Raw genomic sequence first — 15,257 nt, forward strand, 5'->3', positions numbered from 1 at the left:
GGCCAGTTCAATTCAAGCTCATGAATCATAAGAGAGGCGATTGAATTCTGAATTTTGCCCAACCCAAGGAACACACAGTGTTACAGCAAAAAAAAAAAAAAAAAAAACTTTAAAAGGACACCTATTATGCATAAATCACTTTTACATGGTGTTTGAACATAAATGTATTCTGATTAAAGCTACTAAGTTATTCAATCAAGTGCAGCGAGTGATTTTCTGGTTTTCTTTTATTGTTTGATTCATATTAACAGCATATATAGGAGTAGGTACTGTGTAATACGCTGCTTTTTACACAAATCTAATATACACATGCGATTTCTTTACTTGCTGTCTACATTCACAGACAAAACCGACTGTGTTTATGTGAACTTTGAGTGTTTTTGACATAACCTTCTGTGTATTTGACAGTTTAAGCACAATTAGACGTGAAAGAGAACTTAGTTTAATACTCACGGGACGCCCCGTCTGACTTTCGGCTTTCTGTGCGAGTGGTTCGGATGTGTGCGCTCAGAAAACCACATATCAGAAGTTTAGACTGATATGGCTTTAAAACACATGCAGATAATAGACTTTCATAATGATGACGTACTGCAATGTCACATGAGTGTGACAGTAATAGAGACGATAAAGCCAAACAGATCTTTTAGTTTTTGGCAGAGTATCCAAGGCACGAGCTAAAACTTCACAGGCACATTCTGAGCACATACGAGACTTATATTACATCTTGTAAAAAGGGGCATAATAGGTCCTCTTTAAAATGAACTAAACGAACCAAACTTATACAACAAATGGATTCAGGTTCAGCCAAAAGCTCTAGTGTAAAAGCACCCTAAAAGCAAAGCCAAACAAAAGGCCTGATTGGATGAGAGGGGGGAATAGACAGCAAAGAAAGAAAGTAGATGCCAGGATGAGAAAGATGCCAGGGCTTATTAAAGGAGATCTGTGTTAGCATGTTAATCTGGAGGAGCTCTAGAGGATGAAGGCAAATGCCTATGGGCTGCTGTGTGCAGATGGGAAACAAACAGATTATAACATGTCACTGCCAAGCAAACTCATACGCACGCGCACATTAGCTTATAGATTATATTAATATTGCCAGAGCAAAGCGCTGTGACACACACTCCTTCAAATAGGCTTTTGCTCACGGTAAACGTTCCCTTAAAGAATCAACATCCATTTGAAATGTTTTGCAGCTCACGCTAGGTCTGCTAAAGGACCAACTGTTTTGGGTGGGTTCACGTCAGTTTTTCATTTATAACGTCAGGTTTGTGCTTGGTTCAGGTTTTTGATGAATAAAAAATACAGTTTTATTATAAATATTTTATGTTTTAACTTAACTTTTATTTGCTCAGACACTCTTCATCTTTGAGTCAGAGTCTGTGAGAATGGGTCATATGAGTTTAATCATCCAGAGATGAAATGGAAAGACTTATATTGGGTTTAGTCTTATTAGTAGTACTGGTCAGGTTGGCATTTTACACATCTCACACATTCTGCTGACTTGTTCACTCCTTCACTATATAATGAATGTCACATAGTTCACTTTATGAGGAAAGAGTGAGCAAACATCAGAGTATCTGGACAATGTGGTTTAGATGGGGTTTGTTAACATCAGATTTACATTATCAGATTCTTTTGTATATTGTGTATGTATTCAATGTAAACTGGTGCTGGGCATTATATCAGACATTTAGGATAAAGTTGATTCTATTTGATTGGTTATATAATATTAACCAAACAATTAATATTGTGGTATTTTTAATGTACTTTAAATTTGGCCTTTAAGTTTCTGTGGAAATTGGAGCGTTTGCACTAAGTACTTCATGACTTGTGAGTATGAGCGCATGAAGAGAGGAATATTTGATATAAATCATGATTCAACCGATTCAGTTCATTTAGTAAAGCAAAATTTTTTGCATATTTACTTTGCAATAATGGCTTTTTGGTCAAAATGATGGTACCGCTGAGCCATTTCAGAACAAATGTCAATAACAGAACTTATTGTGGTAAGCAGGGCGGGGCAGAGAGCCGTGGGAACGGAGCGAGGCCGGTGGCGCGAGTGCTAATGAGCGGAAGGATAAAAGGAGGAGTGACGACAGACGACTCGCTCCATTCCCACGGCTCTCGGCCCCGCCCTGCTTGCCACAGAAATTAACATATTTCAGCTGTATCGTCCCATCCCTATTATACACCGTATTCATTTAGGCGGTTCTCATATGCATTACAGCATTTCAGTTTTTTGACAGCTGTAACCATTGGGCAATCTATAGCAAAAGTCATAATATCTTTTACTGGCATTTCATAATTTCAGTCGATTAAATGATGCAGTGCTGTGACTCAGCGTTGGCTAATATTCAAAAAAAAAGATGGAGTACTTTAGCATTTTCAAGTAATGAAACTTTTTCTGGCTGTGGAGATATTCTTAAAGCAAATGATGTCTAATTAAACCCCAGCGTTAGGGAGGGAGCGAGATGATAAAGACCCAAGCAGCTCTCTACTGTACTGCAGCAGCGGGTACTACTTTCACTCTGTCCCAGTTCTGTTCCCTAGAGATAGATACAAAGATATGTGTTGAAGAATGACAGTACAGTCGGCAGCAGCTCAAGGCAGTGCCACTGACTCTCTGTAGTCTGAAGAAAAATCAGTCGATTTATGACCAGTCGAGCCTTTGTTATATGAAGCAGACGGGGCAGGGTTCTCAAACCAAAAATAAATAGATGTGTGGCTGCATGGAAAGGCATATATATATATATATATATATATATATATATATATATGTATATACAGTATGTGTGTGTGTTCAACTAGGGTTCCGCCATTTTTAATAATAACTTTTCAGTTGCGATTACTGGATTTGCAAAACATAAACATAAAATACATATATTATATATGCAAAACATTGCAAATTCTAGCCGGCCGCCTGAGCATAACTAGATTTAGCAAAATTTGTTTTAACTAGAAAAGATTATTTGCAAATTATTAAAATCATTTGATTTGTTTTCAAATATCTTTATACATATACAGTTCAAGTTCATATACAGTTTAAGATGTGGTCAAGCAGACAATATTGGATCAGAGATAGTGGACAAGACATGGAAAGACTGCTTCTGAGGGTCAATGTTTTACTTGCCACATTACACAGCGCACTGGTTAGTGAGAAAAGATTAGTGAAGGTGCGGTGGTCTTAAGAGTTTATTGTTAGCTGTGAAATTATGACATATTAAAGGGTTAGTTCACCCAAAAATGAAAATTATGTCATTAATGACTCACCCTCATGTCGTTCCAAGCCCGTAAGACCTCCGTTCATCTTCGGAACACAGTTTAAGATATTTTAGATTTAGTCCGAGAGCTTTCTGTCCCTCCATTGAAAATGTATGTACGGTATACTGTCCATGTCCAGAAAGGTAATACAGACATCATCAAAGTAGTCCATGTGACATCAGTGGGTTAGTTAGAATTTTTTGAAGCATCGGAAATACATTTTGGTCTAAAAAGAACAAAAACTACAACTTTATTCAGCATTGTATTCTCTTTCGGGTCTGTTGTCAATCCGCGTTCACGACTCCGCAGTGACGCTGCTGACGTAAGACGCTGCTTAGTTCTTCGTCCGTGTATTCGGGTTCAAATAAATATGGCTGGGCAAAAAAAATGCAAGTCTTCCTCTGTGTCGAAAAACAGCGTCCTCAGACTGTAAACGAGGCTCGGGCGCACCAGATAACACGTCAGCAGCGTCTTACGTCAGCAGACAGTAACAGACCCGGAAGAGAATACAATGCTGAATAAACTAAAAATAGTTTTTGTTCTTTTTGGACCAAAATGTATTTTCGATGCTTCAAAAAATTCTAACTAACCCACTGATGTCACATGGACTACTTTGATGATTTCTTTATTACCTTTCTGGACATGGACAGTATACCGTACATACATTTTCAATGAATGGAGGGACAGAAATCTCTCGGACTAAATCTAAAATATCTTAAACTGTGTTCCGAAGATGAACGGAGGTCTTACGGGCTTGGAACAACATGAGGGTGAGTCATTAATGACATAATTTAAATTTTTGGGTGAACTAACCCTTTAAGTGTTTATTTCAACTAGGGTTCCCACATCTTTTAACAATGAATTTCCATAACCTAATTATTTGCACTCACACCAATGCAACTTCTAACCGATCAACAGATTTTTTAATAGAACAAATTATATATACATCTTTTAACCGAGAAAATATCATTAGCTCAATTAAAATAATTTGATTTATTTTCAAATATTTTAAAAATAGCTGGTGTTTGGTGTTGTGATGATTCATCTGTGAAGAAAATGAGTCATTCTTACTGTACTGTATATTAACACAAGGCACAAGCAGTAGCTTAGTACAATGCAATTAGTGGTAATATGTTATAACAATTTAATAAAGCATCTGTTATCCATTCAGCTTAGTAATAAAGCTCTACAGTCAAGGTTATTCATACATATTCTGCATAATGTATAATATGACTTAATCAGTCAATAGTGAGAGTGCACAGTTACTGTTAGTTTATTAATTTAAATTAGAAGGCTGAAATACGATACGATTTACCTGTTTAGAGGTCTTCCAAGGTGAAAAGTGACCTGCAATGGTAAAAACAAACAAAACTTTTAGCCTGCTGGAGCTTTAATATAAGAATCAAAGTGGGAATTTTAAATAAAACAAAAACAGGAAAAGTCCTGGATGACAATCTCTTATTAGCATTTTAATTTGTTTTCTCCAGAGCCGTTCCTTCTTGGGGTACAATCTGAGTGTAAGGATTGTATTTATTTTAGCTAATATTGAAGTTTTCTTTAATAGAGTCCAAAAGATATTTCTGAAATTATTTCTATTTTGTAATATTCTAATTTAATACTAAATGTTTATACAACTTTGTGCAGAAGCGGATAATCCAGCATGATTTGAGATTCAATGGAAGGAGGGAAATCTCAGCTTTTATACAAAGATGTTCAATTTGCCAATTTGATGAGCGACCTTTAGTTCGGAACATATATTTGAACATTTTAAAACTTGTCTCAACAAATATCAAAGTCTAAACATATCCATGAAGTCCCTAAAGGCCCTGAAACACCAAGCTGATGGTTGGCAATCAGCCAATGTTGGGCCATCGTTGAGCATCTGTCAGCTTAGTTTTGTGGTGTGTTCCATACCATCTGCGCTAGACGGACCCCGTCAGTGTTTTTTTGGCAGATTGAGCATATTAAATCGCCATCCATCTGCGTCAGTGCTGTCGGAGAGATAGAGAACTCTGATTGGCTGTTCAACTTAGTGAACCAGTCAGTGCGCGAGAAGAAAAGCGAGGTGATGAAAGCGACCAAAGAAGTCAAGACAGACAGTCTGTTCTGATTTATGTCATCTTACCTGAGCATTCCATTATTTAATAACAACATGAGCCGCCTGGAACGAAGAAAGTGATCAACATGATTGATATTCTAAATGGTAAGCAAGCGCTTTTTTCCCCGTTTGTTTATGGTTTGTATATCCGCAGTCCAAGTTTCGGTTTCCATTTTTAAATGACAAATATAGACCATTAACCCCTGCTGATACAGAATGTACCTGCTAGTTGGCCGCTGGCTGTAGTCTTTGCGGTGTGTTCAAGCCCAGACGCATGTGACGCGAGGTGACACCACAGACGGCTGTCGTCGCCACTAGTTCTTTGATGTTGTTTTGGTGTTTCACAGTCTTAAATAGCTTAAAATCAACCCTAACAGGATTAGTGTGGAATTACAAAATAACAGTGCTTAAAATCGAAACCATTTAATAAGTCATTAACTCTGAAGACACAATTCAAACAGCAGCTATTCAAATATCTATTCAATCTAGAAAAAAAAAAATCCTCTCGGAAGCAATTGCATTTTGAGGACAAGTGGTGAATCTTTCATGTATCTAAGTAAAAGAGAGTTTTAAATGTAAAATATACAAGTTTGACCCTAAGGACTGTATTTGTTGATCCTTTTTTGATGACAAAAAATATACAACATTTTTTTCCCTGCTGCAATCAATGAAAGGATGCCCAAATCCAAAGACAGAAATATACTCAAAATGCACTGAACGGCATCTTCACATCACATCAAATGCTCACTTTCCCTCTGGAGGAAAAACATTGGCTTAGATGAGGCGAAAGGCCATGAGGCTTCCGAACTCTAATCATAACAAACAGGAAGTACTGTCAGACTGTAGAGCACCTCTCCTGGTATTAAGAGCTAAACAATACCCGCCGACATCAAACGGCAGATTCATGAATATTTTCTCTATAAACTCCTCCTAAATCGGCCTTGGAGTACAAAAACAAACTCATGCATACACACAGGCTGTCCAGTGTCTTGCATTCAACCTCTGTCTGCCTCTCTGTCTTTCATGTCTTACCACAGATGACCTTCAGGAATGAACAAGGCAGTGCAAATGACCTGTTTGGAATTAGCGAGAGAGACACATATTAGGACCGCAGTTAATCCAATAAAGCATTAAGAGTGCGGCTGTGAAAAAGGTTGATTGCAAAATTCAATTTTTGACACTTTTTTTCCATTGTTAATATAATTATATATATTTATTTTTTAAAGAATAAATGATTTTTGTAAATATTTATACACTCATAAAAAAAACTTTAGGGGTAAAACAGCTTGTCATTGGGGCAGTACCCTCAAAGGGACATCTTTGAACCTTATTTACCCACAAAAGTTTTGTAGCGTCCAATCAGACAACATTATTAATTATATTTGAAACACACATGCCCATAAAATCAGTCAATCTATGAATGAACATGCATATCTTCAGTACATTATGTGTATAATTAAAAGTCTTGAATAGTGTCTTTGTATTGTATAACGTTCTATACATGCTTTATGATAGAACCAGATAATGTAACCTCATCTGTATTATTTTTGGCATCTACAAATTTGTATTTTGATGATCTAAATGATTGTGTATATAATATGTTGATACCTATGCAGCATATTAGTATTACAAGAATCTTTAATAGTTTCTCCATCAACACCCAATCCAGTAACATATGAAAAATACAATGCTAGAAGACAAAGGATCGCAAACTTTCCCTCCAAAGGTTTAAGTTCCACTGGACCTTTTGTCCCAGAGTCGGCGCAGCCATAGTGACAGGGCCTCACGTTACAACTATTGTAACTTCCTCGACAACGACTGAGTCAGGCAAACATCGCAAGTTCATCAAAATTTCTTCATTCAACATTGAAGAAATAGATTGCAACTTCAGCATTATCGGACCACTGAATCATCAACACATTCTCCTGAGACTGCATATCAGGGCGCTCGTTCAACGGCTAAGGCATTGCAAGTATCGTACAATTAATTAACTAAACAGAGGTTTAGTATTACTCTAAAAAAAAGTATTAAATTACTCTTTTTCATAGTTTCATTCCCTGTTTCTGTTTCCGGTTTCATGCATTCACTGACCAACTGTTGTACCCTTTTTTTTTTTTATCAAGAACCATTGTTTCACTGTATCCACCAATTTGTTAAATTGAATGTGTTTGGCTTCTGGTGTGATTTGCTTTCAGTTATTTTTAGCTGTACAAAACAGCTTGTTATGATGATTAATTTAGCAAAAAATTGCTTACTTGCGCATTGCAAAATAAGGTGGATAGGATTCTTGAGTTGCTCCATGGCTCTCTGGAGATAAAAACTTATTGATATAATAGGCTTGTCAGAACAGTGTATTTGCTCTTTAAGGCTCCTGGTTGACTGTGATTGTGAATAAAATGCTTTGGTGATTATGTTAAAGTAACCTTTTAGTCAGTCTTGGATTTCTAATGTATAAAACATCAGGAAAATAAGTCCTTTTTTAATTTTTTTTGCTGTTACTTTATTTGAAATTATAATATTTTCTTCCATTCTGGGATTTCTAGTGCCATCTCGTTTTAAGGATTACATAATTTATACAAGAATACTTTAAAACCTTCAAATACATAATACCTGCAATAATTTAACCATCACTTATGTAATACTTATTTTGTTGTACACAGTTTTCTAAATCTACTGTGACTCAAAAATAAAAATGATCACAAGTAATCAATTGTATTTGTGCTCTGTAATTCAAATCTTCAGAATCCATATGATTGCCAAAATTCAACAATCTTCATTTTCATCAGTAGCGATGACATTCAAATATAACATAACATAACATTCAAATCCCGCACTCATTACAAATAAAAAAAAAATCCACCATTTTTGGAATACACTTGCCTATCACTTACTTTTTTAAACTGTATATATTTTATAGGAAATGGTTAGGGTTAAGTTTAGAGATGAGAAGGATTTACGACACATAATTATATTGTTTCGTGACTTGGTATTTATATAATTGTACATTGTTACAAAAATTCTTGATGCGTTTTCTAACTGTGTCATTTTTGAAAAGTGTTTATGTTTAGTTTTGGAAATCTAAAATACATGTCTATAAATACATTTAGACACATTTATATCTTGATTTCCTCATGTTTAAACAGCAGTTGGATGTGCAACCTACATACAAATTTGACATGCAGTCGCCTCACACAAAATAAGCATTTTAATGTACACTGAATTCAAATTAAACACTTTCTTACATTAAGCCACTTTTATAACACAAGCACCACGCAACCGGCTGATTAAGAAGTGCAGCGTGTTGCTGTCGGCTGGGCATGCGTCATCAAATAAGGAGCGGCGAGAAAAAACTGGGCAGCTTCAGTGAGCAAGACCGAGCAAGAAATCAGTGACACTAGGGCAGAACAGCTGAAAGGGAGGGAAAGTGGCTTGATTGTGCTTCATGTGGATAGAGAAACGAATGGAAGGCGTGCTCTGGAAAATACAGACATCAAGCCTCATCAGTGGATGTAAATCAAATGACAATTATAAAAACATACTTGCTTATAAATATTTGCTTAAAGTAGCGCTTTGCAAAACAAAAAAATGTTGCTGATGGCTATAATCACAATAAATGGACAACAACGCTCATATTTTAATTCGTAATGTAGTTCACATCGCTTCACAAGACTATATCAGCTCATGGATGCGGTTGTTAAATACCCCCCCCCCCCCCCCTGTATGACACATTAAAATAAACATGTCCTAGATTCTGCAACACCCTTGATGCATATTAAGCAGATTATGCTAATAAAAACCATCAAACACCGTAAATCTGTATGATGCAGGTGAGGGGTAAACCTAATCCAGGCGAGCTTCTATCAGAAATTGTGTTCTGGAGTAGATCCTGCCATCTGGCAATTATGGAAGTGTTGCCCACTTGTCCAAATTTGCAGTCGACTAATTGGTGATCACATGAGTGGAGGACGGCAAGAGTCGAGAGAATATCCCACAGTATAGATTTATTTTCAGGTTGGGTGTGGACAACATACGGGAACTATTCTTTACATTATAGCTATTTAGAGGAGAGCAGTCACAGGGCCTGTTTACACCTGGTATTAAGATGCGTTTTGGTCGATCGGATCACAGGTGGACGACGCTAAATACAGGTGTAAACAGGGTCTAAAGCTTGTTCACTTTCGTGCACTTCCAGAGGTAGTCGAAAACACATTCGGCCGGATTGCTTTGTGGCCGAATGCATTCAACAACCACAAAAGACTACCTACTCTTCACCTCCTGACCAAATGCGTAAACATTATGGGAAGCGCGATAGCCAGACGGGATTTAAACTTTGTCAGCTGGAGACCCAAGTTTAGTTTGAAGACGAAAAACGTACCAAGCGCAATGTTCTCTAACCATTCCTGATTTCTAACACACACTCACAGCGTTCGGTGTGGTTTTGCATCTGTCAGAGCAGAAACCAAAGCTGATGCTCTCCAGCAGTTCATGTACTCCAGTTGTCTCCAGTCAAGTTCATAATTATGTAAATTGCGTGAGCTTATTTTGTCCATTAGAACTAAAGATCTGAAAAAGCCCATACATTTAGCCGCCCATAGACCCTCCCGAAGACATCAGGACAGAAGTGGTTGAAAGTCGACAAAAGAGACGGATTAAAACACCAGGTGTAAATGGGTACTAGGGTGGTTCTTATCAAGTTTTTTGCAAAATGTTAGTGTCTTAACCTCTTAAACTGTTCCTTTTAACTTAAAAATGATAAATATGCAAAAATGTTGACAAAAAAAATGATATTTAGAGGTAGCTCAATCATGTGGAAGATTGCCTATGTTAAGCTGTGTGGCGTTATTGTGATATGCAAGTAATATTAAAAGTTGCTGCAAATGAACTACATTTTATTGAAATCAGAGCAACACTGACATGACAACAATGACAACAATCTAAAAAAAAAGCACACAATTTTCAACAATCCCTAATTTCTGATGCTCAGCAGCCAGTGTTGACTTTTTGCAGTCTGGATAGATCCGTCGGTGATCTTCCACCCCATGAAGGAGAAACTGCAATTGTTCTTCAGAGTATCTGAGATAGCCATTGTATTCTTGAATCAGAGCCACTCCCCTCTCGGCGTGATCATTGACTACTTTCATTGCATGTATAATTGCCTGTGCCTCCTGATAATCTGCTTGATTCGGCCAAAATTCCGGGTCAATTTCAAGGAACGTAATGTAATTTTTTAAACCAAAAAATTTGCTCTAAACCCAAACAATAACCAAGGTGATCATCAATAGAAATATGTATTGATTCCACCAGGAAAGGTAAATCTGCTAAACCGGGTCATGGATGGATTAATTTGGATTTAGTTTCTACAATAAGTAAACTGAGATATGTATCTAAAATACATATTTAGGAATATATGGTGCATTAGATGCTTTTATAGAGATTTATTTGGAATTTTACTAGCCAGATACAATACCAATTCAAATGATCTGTTTTTACGAAAATCATCAAAATCTCAGAAAGTTTAAAGCTATTGAGCTACCAGTAATTATTATGTTACTGCCATAAAAATTGGCATGCTGTATTTTCTTATATAAAGGAACAATTTAAAGGGTTAAGAGCATGACAATTGGAAACTTTAAAAATAAGGACCACCCTAATGGGTACGTTTTTCTCATCTACTTAAGATACTAGGTGTAAACAGGGCCACAAAGAACTCTCATAAAGGCAAACTGTTAGTAATGATCAAATTGAATTATAATAATATTAATACATGTATTCATTTTTCATGAATTATTATTAGAAATGTATTAATCCAAATAAAAATAACAACTACAACACTAAAAACGGGTATACTTTACACGCAGTCAGGACATCTGATGTTCACTTTGCCGCAAATCAACGGCTTGCTTACCGTCTAGTGCTCGATTTATGGCTGAGGCACATTTCATTAACCAAATAAGATTTAAGCAGCACAGAGATCAGATGGGGGGCATTAATCTTCATTTATTCATAATATACACACAGACCCAGCGGGCAACTGTCTGACTGCTGAATACACCAAGGTATGAAGCTGCGAGTAGAATATATTAAATAGATACCACATGCAATATACTGAATATGTTCAATAGCAACTCAAAAGAATATTGTGGGTTAAATCCATCATCAAATTGACCCAAACTGTCCTCATTGAGAAGCTAGTCAGTGTTTTTGACAGATAACGAGTTATGTGAGATGTCTATGTGTGTGTGCATTAATATCCACTGTCAATTCCCCATAAGCTCCTTTTGAATTTGTGAAGCATGTGTCTGGTAAGCTAATGGTCCCATGCCTATATCTCAGCTAATGGGTATAAATCAGCTAATGAGTATATCAGTAGAGCTGGAGCTAATTACCTCTTTGATGAGACTCTGAGAGGCGTTTGTTTTTTCTCAACCAGCTAAGAGTCATCTGCTTCTGCGCGTGCACACACACACACACACACACACACACACACACACACACACACACACACACACACACACACACACACACACACACACACACACACACACACACACACACACACACACACACACACACACACACACACACACACACACACACACACACACACACACTTCAGGATGGACGAAGCTGCTAGTAATGAAGATAATTGATAAGCTGAATTGATCACACCATATGAGATATTAATGCAAGCTTTGAAAGGTAATTTAAACAGTGCACACATACTCTCTCAAACACGCACGTACACGCATTAAGCTAGACGGCACATTTCCTCTAAACAACAAATACAACCAAAATAGCAGATGCTTTCGCTGGTGGCCATGACAACAGTGAGACTGGAAACACAAGCCTGAGTGATATCCATCACCTTTTGGTTCCACATGTCTAAATGACTCAAATACATAAATGCTCTCTCAGGGCTCTGGAAAAAACAACTTGACAAATGTGACCAAAATAAGAACTTACGACAATAATATAAAGCTTAAATGTGTAGGTGTTTCTACACTAAAATACTTCTTTTGAAGATTGATATCTGAGAATCCTGAGCAACAATATAGTAATGGGACAGAAATTACACACTTCTGCTTTAATATCTAGTCACCATTAGCAACAGACACTAAAATAGCCTTTATAGCTCTGTTTATCACAAAGCTAGCCAAAAAGCTAAACTTGGCAACACTTTAGTTTGGGGAACATATATTCACTATTAACTACTACTTTTGCCTTAATAAACTCCTCATTTACTGCATATTAATAGTTAGAGAGGCAGTGGTTGTAGTGGTTCAGTTAAGTATGGGTAGGATTAAAGGGATACTTCACCTCTGGAAAGATGAATGTGTATTTAAAATAGGTCATTTATGTAGAAGAAATGTGAAATTATTTTTGAATTTGGAGCTTTCTAGACTGAGAAAAGCCAGAAAATTTATTTTTGGCTCATGTGGATGAAAGACAACAACTCCCAGAATGCACTTGTTTCGCTGACCGAGGAGGCTACTCCCAAGCCACGCCTACTGGTAAGAGAGCGCAGTTGAAAACAACAAGGCTAGGCTACTAGTGAGTCTCCGTGACGAGTTTGCCCGGGATTTCGAGATCGCCCAAAATGTCCGGGTTTCGGCTTTTGCGTTCTACAGTCACCATTCATTATGTTTACTGTGGCGAGCAGGACGAGGCTGAGGGGCGCGGGAGAACGGCGCGAGGCCGGTGGCGTGATCACTGAGACGCACCGGTCTCGTTGGCTATCTCTCACGGAGGAGCGGGAATTTTCTTAGCAATGTTAAAACGCACATCGAGCGATCACTTGTTTAGCGTTCATGTAAACACTACATTCAGATTCACAAATCTGAATGAATTCAGTTAGACTGAAACAAAAGGTGTGCATGTAAACAATGAATGGCGACTGCAGAAAGCAAAAGCCGAATCCCGGACATTTTGGACGATCTCAACGGCCGGACATGTCCGGGAAAAGGAGGATGGTAACCCCTACTACTCCGCTTTCTCCTACTACTCAGCTTTCTCCACAGAACAAGAGCCTGTTAGCTTAGCTTCCAAAGAAAGATGGTTGACACTATGTGTACATTCTGTGAGTGAGATCCCACCCTCTACGGTCATCGGAGGATTTTTTACAGACAAAAAATACATAAATCTCTCATCTCCGGGGGATATGACCGTGGAAAGCACGGTAATTCGAAAATACTACAGGTTTTCTACTAATACAAAGCTTAATGCTAAATCCTGAAGTATCCCTTTAAGGGATGTAGAATATCGTCATGCAGATTAAGGCATTAATATGTGCTTTATAAATACTAATAACAGAAAATATGCTAGTGATATGCATGCTAATAAGCAACAAGTTAATAGTGAGAATTGGTCCACAAACTAAAGTATTACCCTAAACTCTAGAACTCACTACAAATATTACATAATGGTAAAGCTTAAAAAAAAGTTTGATATACCTCTGATGGTTCTACGATAGGAAACTCTACAAACCTTTGTAGAAGTAGCATACCATGACAAATATTTAGTTTTTTGGTGAACTGTTCCTTTAAAAAGCCATGAAATGTCTAATTTTCTCTCCTGTATTGACGTATGTTCTATTTAAAGGGAAGGTTGTGGTGATGCATATCGAAAGATGCAGCTTTCCTGTAGCTCAGTGGTAAGAGCATTGCGTTAACAACGCAAGGTTGTGGGTTCGATCCCAGGGGATTGCACATACCTATGTATAAAAATGTATAGGATAATGCAATGTAAGTCGCTTTGGATAAAAGCGTCTGCCAAATGTAAATGTAAATGAAAGGCTTTAAGTTTACTTCACAGCATGAACCATGATTAGCTCCTTGATAATGCTAATCAGACTTGGGTATTAAGGGGAGGGACTTTCTCATTAGATAGCATTTTATTGGACAGAAGTTTGGATATGCATGTGAGTGAGTCATAAACATTTTTCTCAGAAGACTGTAATTATCAAAATTCTCAAATCTGCTCAAATCTGATTTAGTTTTAAGGAGTACAAAACTATAGCATAAAGACAAACTCAAACAGACACAAACCACAAAACTTCAATTAATCGTTTTCTTCTGGAAACCTTTGTCTTGCTTTTGGGTATCATCATCAATGTTCTGTTGGGCTGTCTGCCATAGTTACGGTCCACGGGACATTTCTTTGCCACAATTATCTGATAACAATAAGATCTTCACTAAATAAGCCAATCATGGAAACGGCAGATGGAGCTCTGGTGGGGTGTGTGTTAATCAGTGGATTCCGGTTAGAGATCCTAGAGCAGCTCTTCAAAGACAGATCCAACCAATAACCATTCCAGGGGAACATGCCAAAATGCACTTAAATCAGCAGCCAAGGGCATTTTCACAAGTGAAGAGTGCTAGACATGTGGGGCAGTGAAATTATTGCAGAGACAAAGAGATCTGGCAGAAAAAACACATCACCATCTGGACATTATGAATGAGACATTTAGAAACAATCAACCCACTGTTATACAATGGACAAGCCTTGAGATTTAGCTTTAGACTCCCGCTTCGAAGATATAAAGAAAAGAAAAGATGAGAAACAATCTGCAGGGATGCGCAAAAAAAGAGAAACAGCGAGGGTGAACCAAACGGTTCACAAGAGACACTCACATTTGCACTAGTGTAATTAGAAAGGATGGCCAGTGTCCAGTGGTGAGACAGAGGGGCCAAATTGCAGCACATTAAGAACTAGCACATCATTTCACTGGAGCACTGACAGTTTTATTAGGGTGTATAATAGGCTGTCTAAACGCTCCTGGACTGTTCCACTGATTGGATTTGTAGAGAAGCCTTTAAGTGTTGGCATTACGCATCTTTCTGTGTGAGTTAGCTACGACTCATGTCACTGACTTAGGATACAGGATCAGTAAAACGGAGAA

General features: G+C 37.5%; 1 protein-coding gene across 9 annotated transcripts in view; it reads right to left on the reverse strand.

Annotated features, from left to right (window-relative positions):
* Nucleotides 1–15,257, reverse strand: part of magi2a (membrane associated guanylate kinase, WW and PDZ domain containing 2a) — a 246,271-nt gene that overhangs the window by 31,554 nt on the left and 199,460 nt on the right. For all 9 annotated transcript variants that reach the window (XM_082168179.1, XM_082168181.1, XM_082168178.1 and 6 more), the window contains one exon: nucleotides 4,577–4,608. In XM_082168179.1, coding sequence (XP_082024305.1) covers nucleotides 4,577–4,608 — 32 coding nt within the window. The remainder of the gene's footprint in view (nucleotides 1–4,576; nucleotides 4,609–15,257) is intronic.

Source organism: Leuciscus leuciscus (assembly GCF_965113295.1).
Source record: "Leuciscus leuciscus genome assembly, chromosome: 4".
Taxonomy (NCBI): Eukaryota; Metazoa; Chordata; class Actinopteri; order Cypriniformes; family Leuciscidae; genus Leuciscus; species Leuciscus leuciscus.